Source organism: Epinephelus moara, chromosome 14 (assembly GCF_006386435.1).
Source record: "Epinephelus moara isolate mb chromosome 14, YSFRI_EMoa_1.0, whole genome shotgun sequence".
Lineage (NCBI taxonomy): Eukaryota > Metazoa > Chordata > Actinopteri > Perciformes > Serranidae > Epinephelus > Epinephelus moara.
Genome location: NC_065519.1, coordinates 9,367,719 through 9,388,041, shown reverse-complemented (window position 1 = coordinate 9,388,041; position 20,323 = coordinate 9,367,719). Strand labels below are relative to the sequence as shown.

At 40.1% G+C, this 20,323-nt stretch overlaps 2 protein-coding genes across 3 annotated transcripts; both read left to right on the top strand.

The window, feature by feature from the left end:
- Window positions 1-300: 300 nt before the first annotated feature.
- Window positions 301-7,413, top strand: txlnbb (taxilin beta b). The gene is made up of 10 exons (XM_050062637.1): window positions 301-596; window positions 2,362-2,611; window positions 2,959-3,050; window positions 3,137-3,307; window positions 5,474-5,668; window positions 5,931-6,050; window positions 6,148-6,222; window positions 6,313-6,405; window positions 6,617-6,712; window positions 6,836-7,413. Exons 2-10 carry the CDS (start codon window positions 2,389-2,391, stop codon window positions 7,343-7,345), a joined length of 1,575 nt encoding a protein of 524 aa, XP_049918594.1. The 5' UTR covers window positions 301-596; window positions 2,362-2,388; the 3' UTR covers window positions 7,346-7,413.
- Window positions 7,414-12,495: 5,082 nt separating this feature from the next.
- LOC126401407 (uncharacterized) lies at window positions 12,496-19,689 on the top strand. 2 transcript variants are annotated; one of them, XM_050062639.1, is made up of 9 exons: window positions 12,496-12,676; window positions 12,887-12,980; window positions 13,140-13,193; window positions 16,173-16,218; window positions 16,296-16,423; window positions 16,569-16,683; window positions 18,427-18,549; window positions 18,654-18,791; window positions 19,158-19,684. In XM_050062639.1, the coding sequence occupies exons 1-9, from the start codon at window positions 12,577-12,579 to the stop codon at window positions 19,263-19,265; spliced, it is 906 nt and encodes a 301-aa protein (XP_049918596.1). In that variant the 5' UTR covers window positions 12,496-12,576; the 3' UTR covers window positions 19,266-19,684. The 2 variants fall into 2 exon arrangements, with proteins under 2 accessions (XP_049918596.1, XP_049918597.1); XM_050062640.1 differs by having other exon boundaries at window positions 12,667-12,779; window positions 19,158-19,689.
- Window positions 19,690-20,323: the final 634 nt, after the last annotated feature.

Genomic DNA, 20,323 nt, shown 5'->3' with positions numbered 1-20,323 from the left:
CTCTGTGTATGAGCAGCACAGTCAGTGTGCTGCGCTCTAAGTGAATGCTGTGTTAAACGCATGTTAAGTGAGGAAATGAGTGTGATCTTTGAGAGCGTTATGCCGGCTCTTCTCTGGGTTTGGGGAGGAGGTCTGTTCTAATTCTGGCCAATCAGAGAGGCAGTTCATTTTTTTCCTCTCCTGCTCAGTGACTATGCCTGTCAGGCCCATTTGTTAGAATAATTATATGGCTGTTAACAGCATCCCAGCTTAAAATAAAATTAGTACTGCGATGGTTTAAAGCAGCAGAGGCGTTGCATGAAATGGCTGCTGAAGATCTTAACAGAAAGGCTTTTAAACGATGAAGCAATTTGAGTGTATTCATTCACACAGCTACTGTATGTGAAGTCCTGCTTAGATTACAATCAGAGGACCATGGGTTGATTTTGTAAGCAGGGTGCATACAGTAACCTCTGTCCTCCCTCTCTCTGCTCAGAGTGAGCTGTGCTCCTCTGGTTTATTTTGAGGTGGTCTTATCACAGCTGTTGTATCTGTGGTGGCAGCCTGTCCCAAGCCCCTCGACACTCTTCCTTTTCCCTCTCCGGCCCTTGGTCCTGGTAAGACCCTGTTTGCTCGTTATCCTGCTTCTTCAGGGACATTTACACTTTAATAGCCAAAAAAAACAGCCTTAAACTGTGTGCTTGAGATGGTTTCCAAACCTGTACTTATCTTTAAGAGGTACTAATAACTGCTTGTTGGAATTTGATGGCTCTCTGAAGCTCGCCAAGTCTGTTTAAATTAAGAAGTTTTATCAGTGGAGACTTGGCTGTCATTTGTTAACAGAATGAAAAGAGATTAATTTCCTTTAAGAAATGTTTTCTACTTAATATTTAATTTCTCTGATTGTGTACCGTCGCTATTGTTTCTTTGGACCGTGAAGAAATCAATAATTTCCTGCACTCATTTATTTCCAGTTGAGGCTCCATTTGGCGATCTGCCTCCTTTCAAAATATTGAATATAGATGAGGTCACTTATGTAATACTGCTGTTTTTCATAGTTGATAATGCAGCTTTTGTACACACAACCACTGACATTGACATCAATAAGAGTGGATTAGAAATAAATAAATAACTTGCCCATATTAAGAAGTTCCTAAAATAGCCTGTGGGGTCTGGAACAGGTGCCATGTGCTCTGCTTGTGAAAGCAGTGTGAAGGCTGCACTAATTTTATGCACGTAAACAGGCTCTGGCTGTGAGCCTGCACAACATGAGACAAACAGGCACAATCACTGTGGTACAATGAGACGCTCTGCGATCATTTTAATTGACTGGGGTTGAACCGTTTTCTTAAATGTGCCTGTCTTGATTGTGAAGCATAATGTGCCGTCAAGACCAAGGAAATACTGCACGTCTGTGGCAGCTGCAATTGTTTTTTCTCAATGATCTCCTTCAGCAGAGATATATCGCTGTTTCTATGTGACTTGTGAAAAGGAAACATGGTGGTACCTGCTGAATGAAGTGGTGATTAAACAATTATTTTCATTAACAATTTAAAAAAATATTTTCTCGAATAATCATTTGGTCTAAAAACAAAGTGACATATTTAAATGCCTTGCTTTCAATAATCCAAACCCCCAAAATATTCCGTTTACTGTCACATGCCATGAAGAAAAGCAGTAAATACCAGGGGTGAAAATCACCAGAGGCCCCATGATACGATATTATCACAGTACTCAAGTCATGATACAATATTAGTGTGATTTTAAACATTTTGCAGTACTGTTATAATACAGACTGCAATATTTTGCAATTTATTTTATAATTATTCTTATTTTCATCGGCAATTATGTCCCAAAAAAAGATTATTAATACTCTCTAATAAGATAAAATTTTTAGCCTAATTTTAGACGAAATGAATCTGAAAAAGCAGTTTGATTTTATAACTCTAGTTGGCTACCAAATGTTTAGTTTGTATTTCAATATTGCTAACTTGTATAATATGAAAGAAATAATACTTGGAGTTTGTGTATCGACACAATATTGCCATGAAAAATATCGCGATACAATGATGTATTTATTTTTTCACTGTTGTAAATACTCATTTTTAAAAAACTAAAACCACCAAATGTTTTCCATTTGTGCTTGAAAAATACATATCTTTAAATTATCTATGATCAAAATAGTTGCAAATGAATTGTCTTCGACTACTTGAGATAAATTAACTAATTGCTGCAGCTCTAATCAGCAAAAATAGAATTACTGATTTAGTTTCAGGGTCCTGGTATTGTTCACGCTGGCTCACTATCACACTGTCATGCTTTACATGGACACTTCAATAGAAGATGAATGAATATTAATTTTACTCCTTGGGTTCATTACAGATTCCCTCTCAGTAATAGCTCAGAATAATGGAGGCTTGTCCTGCACCCATGGGTCCCGAGGCGTCGCCAGCCGAGGGTCGGCACATTGACCTGACAGAGGACCTGGCCCAGCAGCTGGAGGACATCATTAGCACCTACCAGGCTGACGAGAATCCCGCTGAGCCAGAGGACACAGAGGAGGTCACAGCCGTCAAAGAGGCAGACACCCGCAAGGACCAGAAACTGGAGAAGAAGATGCTCAAAAACCTAGGTGTTTTTTTTTCTTTTCCTCAAAATGTTTTATCGATTTTAGCCGAGGTGGGTTTCATTCAGCTCAGTCAGCAAAAGTCCAAGTTGCACTGAAACTGATAGGTGTGTAAGTAGAGCTGTAATGCGTGTAAGTGCATCCATCTGCACCAGACGAGCAGGTAAAATAGTATTTCCACATGCCTTTTATAGTTGGCGACAGACTTCTCGTAACCCCATATTCCAAAATAATTTCTGCATATTTTCTCTGATGAATAACATTCACCTTGTGCTCCAGAGTAATCAAAATGAATTAAGCTCAAACTTAATTTGTGACTGACATGTGATGTATAATCCTCTGTGGCTGCTCAGGGAAAGAAGCCATGCTGCTGATGCAAAGTTTGAACAAACTCAACACTCCAGAAGAGAAACTGGAAGCCATCATCAAGAAGCACGCTGAGCTGGTGAGCGGAAAGACACCGAAAACTGGACACAGTATATATCACTACTGTTGTGGGCATTTGGTGGATATGTCTGTGTCTTTCCTCAGTTGGAGGAGCATCGGAGCGACCAGAAGCAGCTGAAGGTTCTGCAGAAGAAGCTGCTCCAGGTGATGAAGGAGAAGGACCAGCTGCAGAGCGAGCACAGTCGGGCCGTGCTGGCTCGCAGTAAACTGGAGGGACTCTGCCGAGAGCTGCAGAGGCACAACAAGACCTTAAAGGTACTTCAGCTCCTGTCATAGCAGCTCTTCATGTAGTAGTAGAAGTATTATACATGAATAACTTAACAGACCAAATCTCTTACAGGCATGGTGTCTAATCTGAGCTACTGGTTTTGCCATTTGTTAGTTGACTTTAAGGTGCAATGACGTTGTCACCATATGTTGTGCAGCTCTACAGGAGGTGACGCCAGTTGGCATCAAGGATCAACCCATGTGTCAAAGCTCAGGGTTTGACCTCTTAAACTGCCACAACTCCAGTTGTAAAGTCCAAGTGTCATTTAAACCTGTGAATCTCATTTCTAATTCTAGTGGAGATCCTACAGTTATACAAAGATATTGAATACAGCTCATCAGGCTGGTTTAAATTAAATAATTCACAGGACATCTACAATATATTTACATCGGATTGAAAGGAGCAGATACTGCACCTTTAGTTGTGATGATGTGTGATGCAGCTTTTATGTGTGTTAGGACTAGGTATGGGACAACATGAAAATTTAATGTAATCCTGGCCAAAATAATCATGATTCATTATTTCAATAATCATCAAAATATGCTTGAAAATGGCACTAAAAGTTACTGGAATAACTTTATCTTACATTTCATTGAGAAACAAATAATTTTAGAAAGGACACACGTCTTTGTTCTTTGGTGAACATCCATTTCAGTAGAAAAACAAACAATGAAACAATCTTAAACAGCCTGGCTTTTCATCTACTTGAAATGGCATCATATCTTTCCATATGAAATATGCCTATGTTTGATTAAGATCTGTTTTATATTTTTAAGTTGGTGTATATGCAGCAAATGCAGCTGGATACGATATTCACCATAAGCCCGATAATGGAAATTCACCACAGTCAACTTATTGTAAGTGTTTTTTAAATCGCAATGCTGCATTTAATCACACCATTGTCTCATTCCTGGTTAAAACAAAACATACATTCAGCTCTATGTGATTGTGCCATACAGTGTGGAAAAACTATTAATAATTTCAAGGGATATAAAGGGCAATCTAATGGTAAAACCATGGCTCTTCCTTGATATACTGATTTATAATGCTTCAGATGTGAAGTAATAACAGAATATAACTGGGGAAAGTCCTTTCAATTGAATTCTTCAGAGTGTTTTTATACTGATATCTATGGCTGGAAGAATAACTACTTAAGTCAAAACAAGTAGCTGATTAATCAACTGATCAATTCATCATTTGGCAAAATGATTTTTCTGACAAAAACGCTAAACATTATCTGATCATAGCTTCTCAGGTGTGAGGGCTTCCTGCTTTTCTTTTTTAAGGTGACAGTGGATTGAATATATTGAGGTTTTGGATGGTTAGTTGGACAAAATAAGCAACTTGAAGATCATAATTTTGGTTTTTGGAAATACTGAGAGGCATTTTTCACTATTCAATGACTGTTTTCTCAATGACCCATTTAGTCTTTAAACTGTCAGCAGATCAATAAATAACAAAAATAATAATTTGTCACAACTCTAATAACGTCACGGTGATACAGTGGTTAGCACTGTCGCCTCACATCGAGTTCAGGATTTGACCCCAGGGTGGTGGAGCCCCTCTGTGCAGAGTTTGCATGTGACCCCAGGGTGGTGGAGCCCCTCTGTGCAGAGTTTGCATGTTATCCCTGTGTCAGCGTGGGTTTTCTCTGGGTACTCCAGCTTCCTCCCACAGTCCAAAGACATGCAGGTTAACTGGTGACTCTAAATTGTCCGTAGGTGTGAATGTGAGTGTGAATGGTTGTCTGTCTCTATGTGTCAGCCCTGTGATAGTCTGGTGACCTGTCCAGGGTGTACCCTGCCTCTCACCCAGTGTCAGCTGCAATAGTTTCCAGCATCCTGCGACCCCTAACAGGATACGGAAAATAAATGAATGAATAATAACCTCACACTTACAGAAAGTTATTGCAGTTTGATTCCTCCGTGTGTCCTGCATTAGACATTTGATTTTTAGGCTTTTCCGTTGTAAGTGAAAAAGACGCAGAGAGTACAACCACAGCTGTTTCTTTACTGAAAGACCTTCACAGATTTCACTGTTGCACGGACACCTGGGAATTGTATGAAACCAGAGGATGAGCTAAAGATGCTCCTAGCTCTATGTCACTGTGCTAACTGGAAATGTATCATATATAATCTGTCTCTGAAATGCAGGAAGAGACCCTACAGAGGTGCAGAGAGGACGACCTGAAGAGGAAAGAGATCACCACCCACTTCCAGGGGACGCTGAGCGAGATTCAGGCCCAAATTGAGGAACACAGCAGCCGCAACACCAAGCTGTGCCAGGAAAACAGCGCTCTGGCAGAGAAACTGAAGGGGCTCATTTCACAATACGACCAGCGAGAGGCGGTATGGATCCTGCCACGTACTGAGCACACACAGGTTCAAAACAGAATCACACAGAGTTTAATCTACATGCAAACCTAAATGGCCCGTGCTTTAAAACCTCGCACGTCTGGGCCTCAGTGCCAGTTTCAAAAACATGAATCATTTGCACATTTCACAGGTCTTACATTTATTATTGACAGTGTTTCACTTTTATGCAGCCAAAGACTCCCTGAGCAAGAAATGAAACAGCTTTCTCTCATAAATCCCCCTGATTGTCTTCCAGAACCTGGAGAAGGTCTTCAAACACAGAGACCTGAAAGAAAAGCTGCTGGAAACCAAACTCGCGCAGGCCAACATGATACTGAAGGAGACAGAGGAGAAGCACAAGCTGGAAAAAGAGCTTGTAAGTTTTGTGTATCAGATTTGTCGGGTGCTCCCGAGCATTTTTAATCACTTATTTGCAATTCTAATCCCCTAATGCTAATTTTAATATTCCACAGCTGCTAAAACAGGCGGCAGAGCATAAAATGAAAGTGAAGGTCATGAAGGAGCAAGAAATCGATATGAAGAGCCAGGTACAGTAACAGGGCATCATGAGAAAAATTGACTTGTTATTCTTCCTCTCTAGGGGCACGTATAATGTTTTCCTCACTGTTTCTCCTCAGCTCGATATGTACTCCAAGAAGTTTGATGAATTCCAGGGCACAGTATCAAAGAGTAACAGTGTCTACAGCGACTTCAAACAGGACATGGACAAAGTAAGAGCGGTTTCACAGAATATTTGAAGTCAGCTTCATGATATTGGTTAGAATATTTAGTGTATCTGGGAATAAAAACAGGAATAAGAGAAAGAAATCCCATGAACATTACATCTGACACACTGTATAATCCTACACTCGATTGTGGCAGCTATATTTAGAAGTGGCTTTGATTGTGTACTGTGTAACGTGATTTTTTTTTGTGGTGTAGATGGCAAAGAGAATGAAAAAGCTGGATAAAGAGTGCCAGTCATGGAAGTCTCGCTTTGATGGCTGCAACAAGACTCTCCTTGACATGGTGGCAGATGTAAGAAACACTTTTCTTCTGTCAGTTATAGCCCCAAACAAGGATTTGCTTCTTCTTTAACCAGAAAAGACAAAGATTTCCCCACTTTTACAAATAATTTTCATGCATTTTAAACCTTTACAGAAAGCAATTAAGGAAAAGGAGTTTGAGCTCCTCACCGTCAAGAACCAGAAGCTTGAAAATCTGTGCAGGGCTTTGCAAGGGGAGAGGAAGAATCTTTATGAGAAGGTGCAGGGAGCTGGAATTCAACCAGACATCAACACTACTGAACCAACAGAGAAGGAGAACCCTGAGGCGCTGGAGAGTCCTGAAGCCCCTAAAGATGATGACACCGTCCAGACTACTGCAACCGCAGCTGCCTCAACTGCCCCTGTCGGGACACCAACACCCGCAACTCCACTGACCAAGGAACTGGCTAAACTGAAGGCTGAGCAGGCCCGCCTGAAGGAGATCGCCAGCTCTTTTACAATCTCTCATGTTATACCCACAGAAACAGTCGATAGCCAATCACAAGGACTCTCTGAGGGTGTCCAGAAGCCAGTGGAGAATGACAGTAATGGTGAACATCTCCAGGAAGTCTTGGAGGATGGATGCCAAGAACAGAGAGATTTGGAAATGGAGTCAGTTGATTAATGCTGCAACTAATGTGGAAAAGAAATCTGGCTCATGTGAGATTCACAGCAATAAAAAGAAAAATGCTGGCGATGTGTTCAGTGTCTGATCCTGATATCTCAAGATTTAAGAGAGGGTTCATTTTAGTCGCTGCAACAGGCCAAATACAACTAAGCAGTTTTATGCTTTTTCTAACTCAAAGACCAAAATGTAAAGGAAGTTTTGTCAAACTTCCACTGTTTAGATGGTCCTGATTGATCATCAATGCAAAAGATTAACAACTGTCTTATAAAAATATCTGGTTCTTTAAAAAAAGTCAAAGGTAAAAGACTGAGTACATACGGAAACAATGTTATAAGTTAACTATGGCTCCTAAGATGCATTTGAGCAAGAGACATCCAATCACAGCTTAACTTAAAGTACTGCCTTGTGGTTATACGCCTCCACAAAGCAGTCAAGTTGCAATCACAGCTTATATCCAAGTCTGTTCAGAGTCGTATGTAGACATGACAGTGGCCAGTGCTTAAAATGTTGCTGCAAAGAAGCTGCATATTCTAAAATGTGAATGTGAATCTTGTGAATCTTCAGCCCAGCAGCACAAATCCATACAATTAGCACAGTTTCAAGATGGACACCCAAAATTAGCGTCACAAATTCTGTATATGACCAAATGTTTTGCCTCCTGTTCCTTATGGTGTTAAATAATGATGCCACAGTGAAGCTGACCTTTGACCTTCTGAATATAAAATGATATCACTTCATTCTATCCTGAAATTTTGTTATGGCCAAAAACATTTTTGTGAAGTCACAGTGACCTTGACCTGTGACCACCAAATTCTAATTAGTTTATCCTTGAGTCCAAATGGACGTTTGTGCCAAATCTGAGGCATTGAGATACAGTGTTCATGAGAATGAGATAGACACAAGGTCAGCGTGACCTTGACCTTTAACCATCAAAATCCAATAAGTTCAGTTCATCACTGAGTCCAAGTGGAAGTTTGAGCCAAATTTGAAAAAATTCCCTCAAGGCGTTCTTGAGATATTGCGTTCATAAGAATGGGATGGACGTACTGTATGCACACACATAGATAGGTATTCACATACAGATGGTCGGACGAACTGGAGGCATAAAACTCTATTCTCTCTATTTTGGAATAAATCAGGGGAGCAGATCTACAGTCAGGTCCATAATTATTTGGACAATGATACAGTTGTCGTCATTTTGGCTCTGTACACCACCTCAATGGGTTTTAAATGAAACAATGAATACCTGCTTAAAGTGCAGACTCTCAGCTTTCATTTAAGGCTTTTTTCAAAAATGTAGTATGAACCGTGTAGGAATTACAACCATTTCTTCACACAGTCCCCCAACTTTAAGGGCTCATAAGTATTTGGACAAACTAACATAATCATCAATTAAACAGTCAGTTTTAATACTTGGTTGCAAATCCTTTACAGTCAATGACTGCCTGAAGTGTTGGACACATAGGCATCATCAGATGCTGGGTTTCTTCCCTGGTGATGCTCTGCCAGCCCTTTACTGCAGCCGTCTGCACTTCCTGCTTGTGTTTTGGGTGTTTTGCCCTCAGTTTTGGCTTCAGCAAGAGAAACGCATGCTCAGTTGGATTCAGGTCAGATGATATGACTTGGCCATTGCAGAACATTCCACTTCTTTGCCTTAAAAATGTCTTTGGTTGCTTTTGCAGTATGCTTCAGGTCAATGTCCATCTGCACTGTGAAGCATCGTCTAATGAGTTTTGAAGCATTTAGTTGAATCTGAGCAGATAATGTAGCCCCAAACACTTCAGCTTTCATCCTGCTGCTCTTGTCAGCAGTCACATCATCAATAAATACAAGAGAACCAGTTCCACTGGCAGCCATACATGGCCATGACATAACAGTACCTCCACCATGCTTCACTGATGAGGTGGTGTGCTTTGGATCATGAGCAGTTCCTTCCCTTCTTCCTTCTCTTGTCTTCCCATCATTCTGGTAGTTGATCTTTGTTTTATCTGTCCATAGTATGCTGTTCCACAACTGTACAGGCTTTTTAGATGGTTTTTGACAAACTCTAATCTGGCCTTCCATTTTTAAGGCTAACCAATGGTTTGCATCTTGTGATAAACCCTCTGTATTTATTCTAGTGAAGTCTTGTCTTGCTGACAAGAGCAGCAGGATGAAAGCTGAAGTGTTTGGGGCTACATTATCTGCTCAGATTCAACTAAATGCTTCAAAACTCATTAGACGATGCTTCACAGTGCAGATGGACATTGACCTGAAGCATACTGCAAAAGCAACCAAAGACATTTTTAAGGCAAAGAAGTGGAATGTTCTGCAATGGCCAAGTCATATCATCTGACCTGAATCCAACTGAGCATGCGTTTCTCTTGCTGAAGCCAAAACTGAGGGCAAAACACCCAAAACACAAGCAGGAAGTGCAGACGGCTGCAGTAAAGGGCTGGCAGAGCATCACCAGGGAAGAAACCCAGCATCTGATGATGCCTATGTGTCCAACACTTCAGGCAGTCATTGACTGTAAAGGATTTGCAACCAAGTATTAAAACTGACTGTTTAATTGATGATTATGTTAGTTTGTCCAAATACTTATGAGCCCTTAAAGTTGGGGGACTGTGTGAAGAAATGGTTGTAATTCCTACACGGTTCATACTACATTTTTGAAAAAAGCCTTAAATGAAAGCTGAGAGTCTGCACTTTAAGCAGGTATTCATTGTTTCATTTAAACCCATTGTGGTGGTGTACAGAGCCAAAATGACGACAACTGTATCATTGTCCAAATATTTATGGACCTGACTGTATGTTAACAGGGTCCAACGTTTCCCAGTTCAATATTCTGTTAAGACACATCAGCCCTCCTATTGTGTTCATGCCACTTTCTTGTCCCTCTCTGTCCCTTAAATATCTTTGGCTTTCTCTGCATAACAATAAATAACACATAGCCACGAATAGATTGACATCTAAGGTTAAAATTGACAAGTAAGATTGCGTGTGAATGTTTTAGAACCCCTTTTTGGGTCTTTTGTCCTGACCTTAACCTGTTTGGTGTTCGGAAAAGTTAGTTGCTATGAATGTCTTACCCTAACCTGACCCTTGACCTCTTTCCTACCCTTAATCTGTTTAGCAATGGGAATTAAACATCGTCCTGGACCTCTATTCTAACCCTTAAGTATCCCCTTTTCATTTCTTAATTGGTTAGTTGTTATTTTTCCATTAAAATATATATTTCTTAATGTCTTGGGGGCCAATTACTTTTAGAACTGTACTCCTAACAGAAACAACAACTTTATTTAGACAAAGCTTCTGCCAGTACAATTTATTTAATTAATTTATTTTTCCCTGATTTTTCATGATTTCAGTCCCTGTCATATTGAGCAAATACAGAGCTGCTGATCAGGTTCTCATTATGTGCTACAGAGCTGGAGAACATAGGACCCTTTGTTAGTTTCCATTATGTACCATATAAATGTGGGAGACATACGACCCTGGGAACATAGGAATGACCCCTAATTTAGAAACTATGCTGTGTTCAGTTCACAACTGAAACAACAAAGCATTTTGAAATTTGTGCATCTGACTGAGCCTTTCCCCATGACAAGCTGATAGACAAAACATGACTCCTAAGGGGCTGTACACATGCCGCGTCTTTAACCACCTGGAAAATGCAAGGTCAGGTGCTGGGTGCTACTTTTGTGCCTATTTTGTGCCAGCTTTCAAGTGCTCAGTGGCTGGTTGCGTCTGAGGTTGCTAAGCAACCTCAAAAAGCACAGTACCATAGCCTGTTTACCTGAAATCCTGAATGCAGAGCTGATCTTCTTCCAGGCGCTGTTTGTAAGTGTGTAGGCCTATCATCCGTGGGACAGACATAAAGCTCTGGGCCCTGCACTATGACATGTGGTGCGGGTTGTTGCATTCCAAAAGTTGAATTCGGTTTATCTCAAAGCACAGCTGTCCCGCCCTGAAAAATAGGCGCTCGGGGATGCATGTGTGCCGTGAGGGCGTCGCTCTGGCGTTTGGGCGCGCCTGCTGTGCGTCTACATTTAAAACAATGAATTTGAGGGTGCAAAAAATGCGGCATGTGTACAGCCCATAGGAATTCCATGTTTCTTTGTCAAATAACATTGAGAGCATCGTTTAAGGAAAAAAATAATAATAATGAGCGCACTGAAGGTGGTGAAGCACTTCCAGAACCAGCTGCTTCTCCTCCTAATTAGCACCTCTTTTCACAAATCTGCATAACGGTTGTCATGTAGAGTTATTTTACCTGCAACATAAGCAACAACTTGAGAAGCTAAACGAGCTAGAAGACATTCAGGGGCGCCTCTAGCAATTCATGTATAGGTGCCGTCTCACTCCCTCTTCTCAGCCTTGCAGTTCATACAACTGAAGTTTCATCCAGTAACCACTATAACTAATGGCAGAACAGTACCAGATTTTTCACCTTCTTCACATTGGATTGTGATGTTTATCACAACATAAGCAATATTTGCAGCCTTAAAGTAGATACAGAGCTCTTCTCTACTGGAGAAGCTCCGGTCCATGTTCGTTTTTGCCCCTCCGTGGCACAGCAGCCTTCAGTGTTGATATGCCATTATTAATGACGTGAAACCAATCTGACAGTGCTGTGGGCGGGACATTAGGCTAGGCTACAGAGAGGTGACTAAAGACAGAGGCGCTGCATCAGAGCTAAAAAAGTGCATTTTTAATCAAGTTATTTTATCCAGCGTTAGCTTTTAAATCGTAAAAAAAAATCAACATGTGGCGGTCAGTGATAATAGTTTGGCAGACTGCCACAAATAAATCAATGTATGGGAAACACTGCAATTTAGTTTTGCATTTCCAAGTTCAGGGACTCACAGGGGACAGCTTAAAAAAAAACTGAAGCAGCAACCCTCCAAAAAGACTGGAACTTAAATTTCCCATAATACAACCAACCCTCTCTATCTGCTGTCTGTAATAAACATGTTCTCTGGAAAAAATTGTCAGACCTGAAACTAAGGTCCTTCCAGAGCCACAGAAGATATTTTACAATCATTCTCACTAACAGTGGTAATTCTGATGAGTCAACTAATCTTCCTGTGTAAAATCAGTGGAGTGCCCCTTTAAAATGAGCTCAAACAGGCAATCTTTTGTTTATCCATTTACCCAGAGTGGACTTCGAGAGAAAGCAGAGAGTGTTTCACTCTGGTGCACTGATAAGAAGCTCCGTATCTTATGAAACTATTACAAATCAGAAAATGGCTGAAAGAGCAGACCAGACCGCAGTGAAAGCTCTCAAAGCTTTTGTCGGAAGTGGAAAAGCTCTGCTGGACCTCGCCGAGAAGGAGAGCAGAGAAGGTAGGCAGCATGTTGTGGGGCCGGACAAGTGCACATAAAAATAGACATGCAGACGCCATGTGCTGCAGTTGGCAGGCGATTTATGGCCGTACCATGAGCGGGGGTAAGCAGGAGGCCTGTCAATCATTCAATGTAAAGAATGAACCCACACAGACTGTCAGACATTAACTTCACAGACTATCAGACATTCATTTACTTTTCCTCACACAGGCTCTCTCCAGGAATTCATCAGGCAGAAAATCCGCATAGAGCAAAGACAGTCACTGCTGGGTCTGATTGAAGCTGCTGCAGCTTTGTACAGAAGGTCTGCACTGTACACACACACAGTAAATAAACAGCCTCTAAAATACAACTTAAATTAAAATATAAAGTAAACAGAGCTTCATGACAACAGAGCTTCAGCTTTGCACTCTTAGACATACAGAAGTATGTTGTTTATTTTAATTTTTTTCTATCTTCACAGTTTGTCTGTTAAGAGGAAAAAGGATGCAGAGAACCTCTGGAGACAAAACAATCAGTAAGAGCTAAACTGCTAAAATTGCTGCGGTTTTTTGTTTTATGTGACAATAAATCAATACTTTTGACATAGCCAGCTTTGTAAAGACATAAATTTGGGTGTTGGTGGAAATTGTCATGAAAATGTCACATATTCTGGCATTTCATAGACCCAACTATTAATAAAGTAATTAAAGAAACAATCTGCAGATTGATCGATAATGAAATAATTTTTAGGTTTCAGTCCCAGTGAGTGCAAAACATATTGTCTACTTAATGCCGCAAGTGTTTTCATCTCTGTGCATTCGCACCAAAATTTCAGGAAGGATGACAAATACTTAGGTCTGGGTATTGTTTTAAAAAATTATCATACCAGTACCAATATCATTACCCCTAAACCCCTCATAAGTCCCACCCTTTTTTACTCTGTGCCCCAACAACAGTTATAGCCCGAATCTGGAACCAGACAATAGAGAGATGCCTCGTTGCTTAGAAATACTTCCGGATAGAAAACCAGCAGAGTTTAGCTATATACTGTGTATATATATATATATATATATATATATGTATATACACATATATATATCACATTTTTCAATCAATAAAGGTTTATCTTATCTTATATATCTCACATTTGTCACGTCACTATATCACTGTTTAGACTAATCTAATGTTTGTAAAGTCTATAAACACAATGATTTAACAAACATTACTATTTCTGTGTGCACATTTTGTAATTAATAATCTGGTTATCATAGATTAGCTACGCTAACCGTTAGCTGTTAGCGGTGTCTGTAATAACTCAGTAACTCAATAAACGGTCCGTGAAAAAAATATTTTTTCCAGCAGATATCTTAGTTAAAACATGATTGAGCTAGCAAAGCAGTTTTGTGTTGCTATGTGTGGTATTTATTCAGTTTTGGGAAATCACGATGTCTAGAAAGCATCAGTGGCTGCAGCTGACAGGGACAGCTAACTGCAGCAGCAAAGCTAACATCAGGACGTCATCTGTTAAAAGCCTCCCGTTGTCCGATATGACATGAAACTACTCCAGTTAGCTCAATCATGTTGTAACTAAGACATCCGCTGGAAAAAATATTTTTTTCACGGACCGTTTTTTGAGTTACTGTGTTATTACAGACACCGCTAACGGCTAATGGCTAACGGTTAGCCCAGCTAATCTACGATAACCATGTTATTAATTACAAAATGTGCACACAGAAATAGTAATATTTGTTCAATCATTGTGTTTATAGACTTCACAAACATCAGATTAGTCTAAACGGTGATATAGTGACGTGAAAAATGTGAGATATATAAGATAAGATAAACCTTTATTGATCCCATAATTGAGAAATTCCAATGTTACAGCAGTCAAGGGGAAATATATATATATATATATATATGTAGCTAAACTCTGCTGGTTTTCTACCCGGAAGTATTTGTAAACAACAAGGCGATTCCCTCTATACCACAATCAACTTTCGCCTTTTCATTTTACTTAGATATACTATGTTCTAGGCTCATATATGTCGAGGGGAAAAACTAATTTTGAAGGTGGTTAAAAGCACAATCTTCAAGGACAAATTGCATTGCACGTAGTCACATCTTAATTAAGCTTATATTATTAAAATGCTAGCTTGCTAACATATAGCTACATCAAGAGGAGTTAGCCTAATGGCAGAACAAGAACTTCAGCCACACTTGCTTGACATGACAAGACATGAATTGTTGTTAGCCAGGAAAGATCGAGGCTAACGTTCCTTTGTTTGTATTATCTCTGTACGGCTACATGGCGCCCTGAAGTAATTATTGCACCTACATTAAAGAAAGGCCAACGTTAGGTCAGCACTATGGTCTGTAATCAGTAATAAATACATAAAGGACTATACTGATCCCCAGCAGGAGAAAAGGGGACACACCCAGCAGAGCAGAAGCAATGCTGACTGATAGTCTTGTCATCCTGGGTCTCTACTTGTACCTTTTTTTGTTGAGGCCAGAAGCCTCGATTTGCATTGTTTTGCCAAAGTTTACATCATCAATATGTCTTTCTATCTCATACTGCAGTTGCTGCTGTCTGCTTCTTGAAAATATATTTTCTGACACCAAGAATCTTTCTAATTAACAACGTGGCAAATGGCTGAGCAAAGTCGGTATCTCCATGTTTCTTTTTGTCGAGCTTGTCCAACAACAGTGACAGCAGCAGTAGTAACTTGGGTGGGCGGGATTCAGGCTCAGACAATAGAGTACTTCATTTGATACCCATCAAGCGAATCAAAGATTCAGTTGCATAAAATGCCACCAAATGCCACAGCCGTGTAGTACAGCCATACTTTCAAATGTTTTGGTGGCATCTAAGCACACTGACCTCCGCACTTGACTTCACCACAACTCAGTCTTTACAGGTTGTAGTTGCTGCTGTAGTGGGCCAATCACAAGCGAGAGACACTTTGTCCATGTTATATACATCTTGTATATGAAATGTTTGTGTTGTTGCTGCATTTTTTAAACACATCTGTCACCTGCATCCAGGCGCTGCCTCAATGTCACACAATAGACTACAACTACCAAGAATAACGGAGACGAACTATGATCTACCTCACACACAAACTAGCAGCACGTGTGCAGTGGTAATTTCAAGTCCTTTCGTCACTCGGCATATGCACCCAAAGAAAAAAGAACCCTCAGAAGGGAAATGACGAATGACTGTTGAGATCTATGTGTGTTCGTCAGCCTTGACCATCAAAAATACAAAGCTTTTACTTTTATGTTTTTCAAATATACTTTGGTGAATTTCATTCTTACAATGCCAAAAACTAGAGAAGATCTAGACACATTCTGGCAACAAACCTGCTGTAACTGACACCCTGACATTGTGTAAATCTGCTGAGACACTCCTGATTGTGGAACAATAAACCTCCCCGTGCATTCATTCATAAAATATCTAACAGTCCCTATAAACTGAAACAACAGTAAAAACTTTGTTGTGTGACTTCTCCAGCTGTGCTGCTTTACAGGAAGCTGTGCGGGACTTTGAGGGACTAGAAGTGAGTTACTGAAATCTTTTCAAAAATATTCTTATCAGGCCGTTTCGTCTTTACTGACTGTGGCTGGTGTAACACAGGTGCAGTGGGATGCCTTTCTGCAACGTTTGGATGATGAGTTACAACTGAGTGCTAAAATACTGGACAGGGAACATCAGCCAAGATGTATTTCACCAGATATATCTCTCATCGATGCCAGAACAGGAGGGTCAGTCTGATTCATTAATTTTTATGAGCATAAAAAATTAAACTACACATGGAGCTAGTTAAAGATGTTACAATCTGCCAAAACCTTTGTCTTGGAGTAACTTATTTTGCACTCAATCATTATAATGTTTCTGTCTGTTTTGCAGAACAGCAACATTGGGGAAATATCTTGGGAAAGGTAAAAAGATCCTGCTGGTGTTAATCCGCCAGTTCTCCTGCCTCCTCTGTCGTCTACACCTCAAAGATCTGGAGAAGAATCAGGTAAAGATGAAGCACTGGAAACAAAATGTTTACCAATGCACTTTTGTTTTTCTCCTGTTAGACCTTTCAGACAATAAAATAATGTTGTAATGTTGCTTCTGCATAAGGTAGACAATAAAGTATTATTCTATTCTATTCAAAAAATGAAGGGAAACTTTGCTGATATTGAACCAGCTGTGTGGTATCGCAGAATGTGCAGATGAACTTTGTCCCTGTGCCGCTGCCAGCACCTGGACCACCACTAGACCGGCAGGGATCTGCGGGGAAAGTCAAACAACGTTCATCTGCGCACAATGCGATGACACACAGTTGGTTGAATATCAGCAAAGTTTCCCTGCTTCCCTTCACTGGTTCCTGTACAGCAGGGTCGGTCTTTGTTTCACTGTTATAATCATCAAAAAGCAAAAGCAGCATGTGTATACATTCAGTAGGCTATATCTTCAGTAGCTAGCTAGCTAACCCTACACTTTTCGGGGTTTGATTTTGGTTTTGGAACAGGGAAGAAACGTATGTGTTTTTCCAACCTCTCCAGGTAACAAGTATCATTAATACACAACGTGCCCCAGGCACAACATTTAGCTCCAAATCCACAAAACCAGCCTGAAAATGAAGGAAATCTGAAACGACTGCATTAGAGTCAATGGAGCACAGCTGTGTTGGTGTCGGACCCTGGTCTGAGCCGGTCTGATGCTATGTTATGATTGGCCAGTCTGCGTCCCGAGGTGGGACTTAGGGAGTCAACTGGTCTCCAGAACCTTAAAATTACAATAAAAACATATAAAAGTTACTATCAATAATACTGTAACAAATATGTACAGTATAACTGTTTAACAATGAGGGAGCACAGTTTTGTGCAGTATGTGCAAGAGTCCGTATCAGTGGGGGTCCAAAAAAAAAAAAAAAAAAAAAAAAAAAAAAAAGACAAAAAAAGTCTGTGTACGGAATGGGAAGGGTCGGCTGCAATCTTTCGCGCCTGCCTCAGGGTCCTGGAGGCGTTAAGGTCCTGGAGGGACGGCAGATTGCAGCCAATCACCCTCTGAGCAGAGCCAATGAAACTCTGCAGTCTGCCCCTGTCCCTGGCAGTGGCAGCAGCGTACCAGATGGTGATGGAGGAGGTGAGGATGGACTTGATGATGGCAGTGCAGACATTATTTTTATTTTTTTTTCTCTCCTAAAAACAAGTTCATGACTGTAATGATTTTATATGCATTTGAAGAATTCTATTCTGATTATATGTTGTTCTGTTACGCGATAGATTCATGACTACTTCAAGTCTGAGTAAATTATTTCTCATCACCAAGGAGCAAAAACTGGAAAGCGTCCAGTCACATTCCTGCCAGTAAACTTACCAATAAGGAAGGAAATTAGTCCACAGGTGAACCACAGAAAGGCAACACCTCTCTCTCTAACATAAACCGAGTAACTCTTTGAAAATAACTAAAGATTAATACTTGGCAGAGCTGCCTTTGGCTTTTATAACACAACTTTAAAACCTGTTTGCTCACAGATATGATTAGTAAAGGTCTATGAATCTAGACTGATTTACATGGGACTATAGTAATACAAGCGCATAAGCTTTGTGTTTGCTGAAATATCATAGGGAATTTACTGTGGAATCTTAACACGCAAAATTACATACACGGCAGATTCACACGGGATTAAGATCATAGCTGACCTTCACAATTATTACAAATCACTAGCGGTCCCCAGGTAACTAACGGGGCTTATGGCACTATTTTTCAGAGGTCCCTGGATGCAAACTCAGTTGAAGTGGTGGTGGTTTCATTTGGCTGTCAGGAGGGAGCCTCACACTGGCTGCAGGAGACTGACTGTCCGTACGACATGCTGTTGGACCGTGATAGGAAGGTCAGAGCTCCATGCCAGGCGATGACAATACAGAATATACACTTATATACTTTACATACTTTTTCTGATGCTATGCTAGCAGTTAACTCTGTTGGGTGTTGCAGATGTACGCTGCATTTGGCCTGGGAGCGTCTCTAACGAAAGTATTAAACTTCAGTAACATGCTGCTCTATGCTGAATACGTGGTGGATAATATGGAGTTTCCCAGAGGGCTTCAATCGATTCAAGACGACATGTTTCAGGTAAAATGAAGCACGAACAAAGATGTTTGAAGTGGCAGCAGCAGAACTTGATGTGCCTTTGTCCAAGGCATCTTAAGTCCCTGTTCCCCAGTGAATCCTCTAATTAACTACCAAATATACAATAATGATGGTCAGTCCATCTGTAAATGTTTCTAACTACGTAAAAATGACGCATAAAGAACATTTGGGTTCAGATAATTACATACTTTTCTGATAAAACGTCCATTCACAATAAAATAAAAAAAAAATCATGATTTTATTTGTTTTATTTGTCAACGGTAACAGTTTTACTCCCATGACCATTTTAGTTTTTACATCTACACAGAAAATAATTCTTTGATTTAGTTTCCTTCGTGTTTTTCCCAGCTGGGAGGAGACTTTGTTTTGGACGAACGTGGGAGGGTGCTGTTCTCTCACTGCTGTCAGAGTCCCATAGACAGACCCTCAGTGGAGAACATTTTATCTGCACAGTGAAGATCAAACTCCCTCATGAACAACACAGGCTAATTAAAGGAGAACAGAAACTGGTGACTGCTAAGTCAGGCTGTAAACTGATAAATATTGTGACAGTTTTAAGGTTTTTGACTTGTTAAGAAATAAAATATGATAAATATAATCAATTAAATGTTACTGTCTCATTTTTTTATAACAAAATTGACTGAGCTCAATTGACTAGGGCTGCAATGAGAATATTTTTACCTTCGAATAATTTGCCAGATATTTTCTTGATTTATCTGTTCAGTCTATAAAATACCAGAGAAATGAAGAGCGCCCATAACAGTTTCAAAGTGTTCAAGGTCTTTAAATGTTTTTATGTTTGACTAAACCCAAATTTATTCAGTTAACATTGATAGAAAACTACGAAAGCACCAAATCTATCTAATATAAATCAAATATGACACAATGATTGAGCAGTTCACAGTTCTTTTTTTTTTTCACATGCTCTGTTGGCATCACTCCTGGTATTATTAGCTTTTCTAAAAGGTGAACTCAGGAACCTCCAATAAAGTTAGATAATGTTTAAGTTGGTTAATGTTTAAGTTATGCTACATGCATACTACGTGACTTCTGGGAATCTCAAAGGTTATGCGTCCTCTGTGTTATTAAAGGGCCAGTGTGTAAAATGGGTTGAAAACCGTTGAAAACAGTGACATCAGTGGTCAAATTCTAGATCAAATCAAATCAAACTTTATTTGTATAGCACTTTTCATACATTAAAAATGCAGCACAAAGTGCTTCACAGAATAAAAACAAACAAAAATAAAACATACATATTGAAAACTATCTAGCGACGAGGTGAATATTTATTTAGAAATCTAAACCATGTTACGACATTGTAATGAATCACTCACAAGCAGGAGACCAGAGTAGCGTTCGGGAAAAAGGCCCGTTTATTTGAGCACTCCAAAAACTCTGGTAACACTCCAGGGGGTAACACGTAAAAGACTCCGTCCCAAACTCTGACTCTTCTAGCGTAACACACACACTTCATACACACATACTCACTTACAGTACCCAGCGGGGCAGCCCTC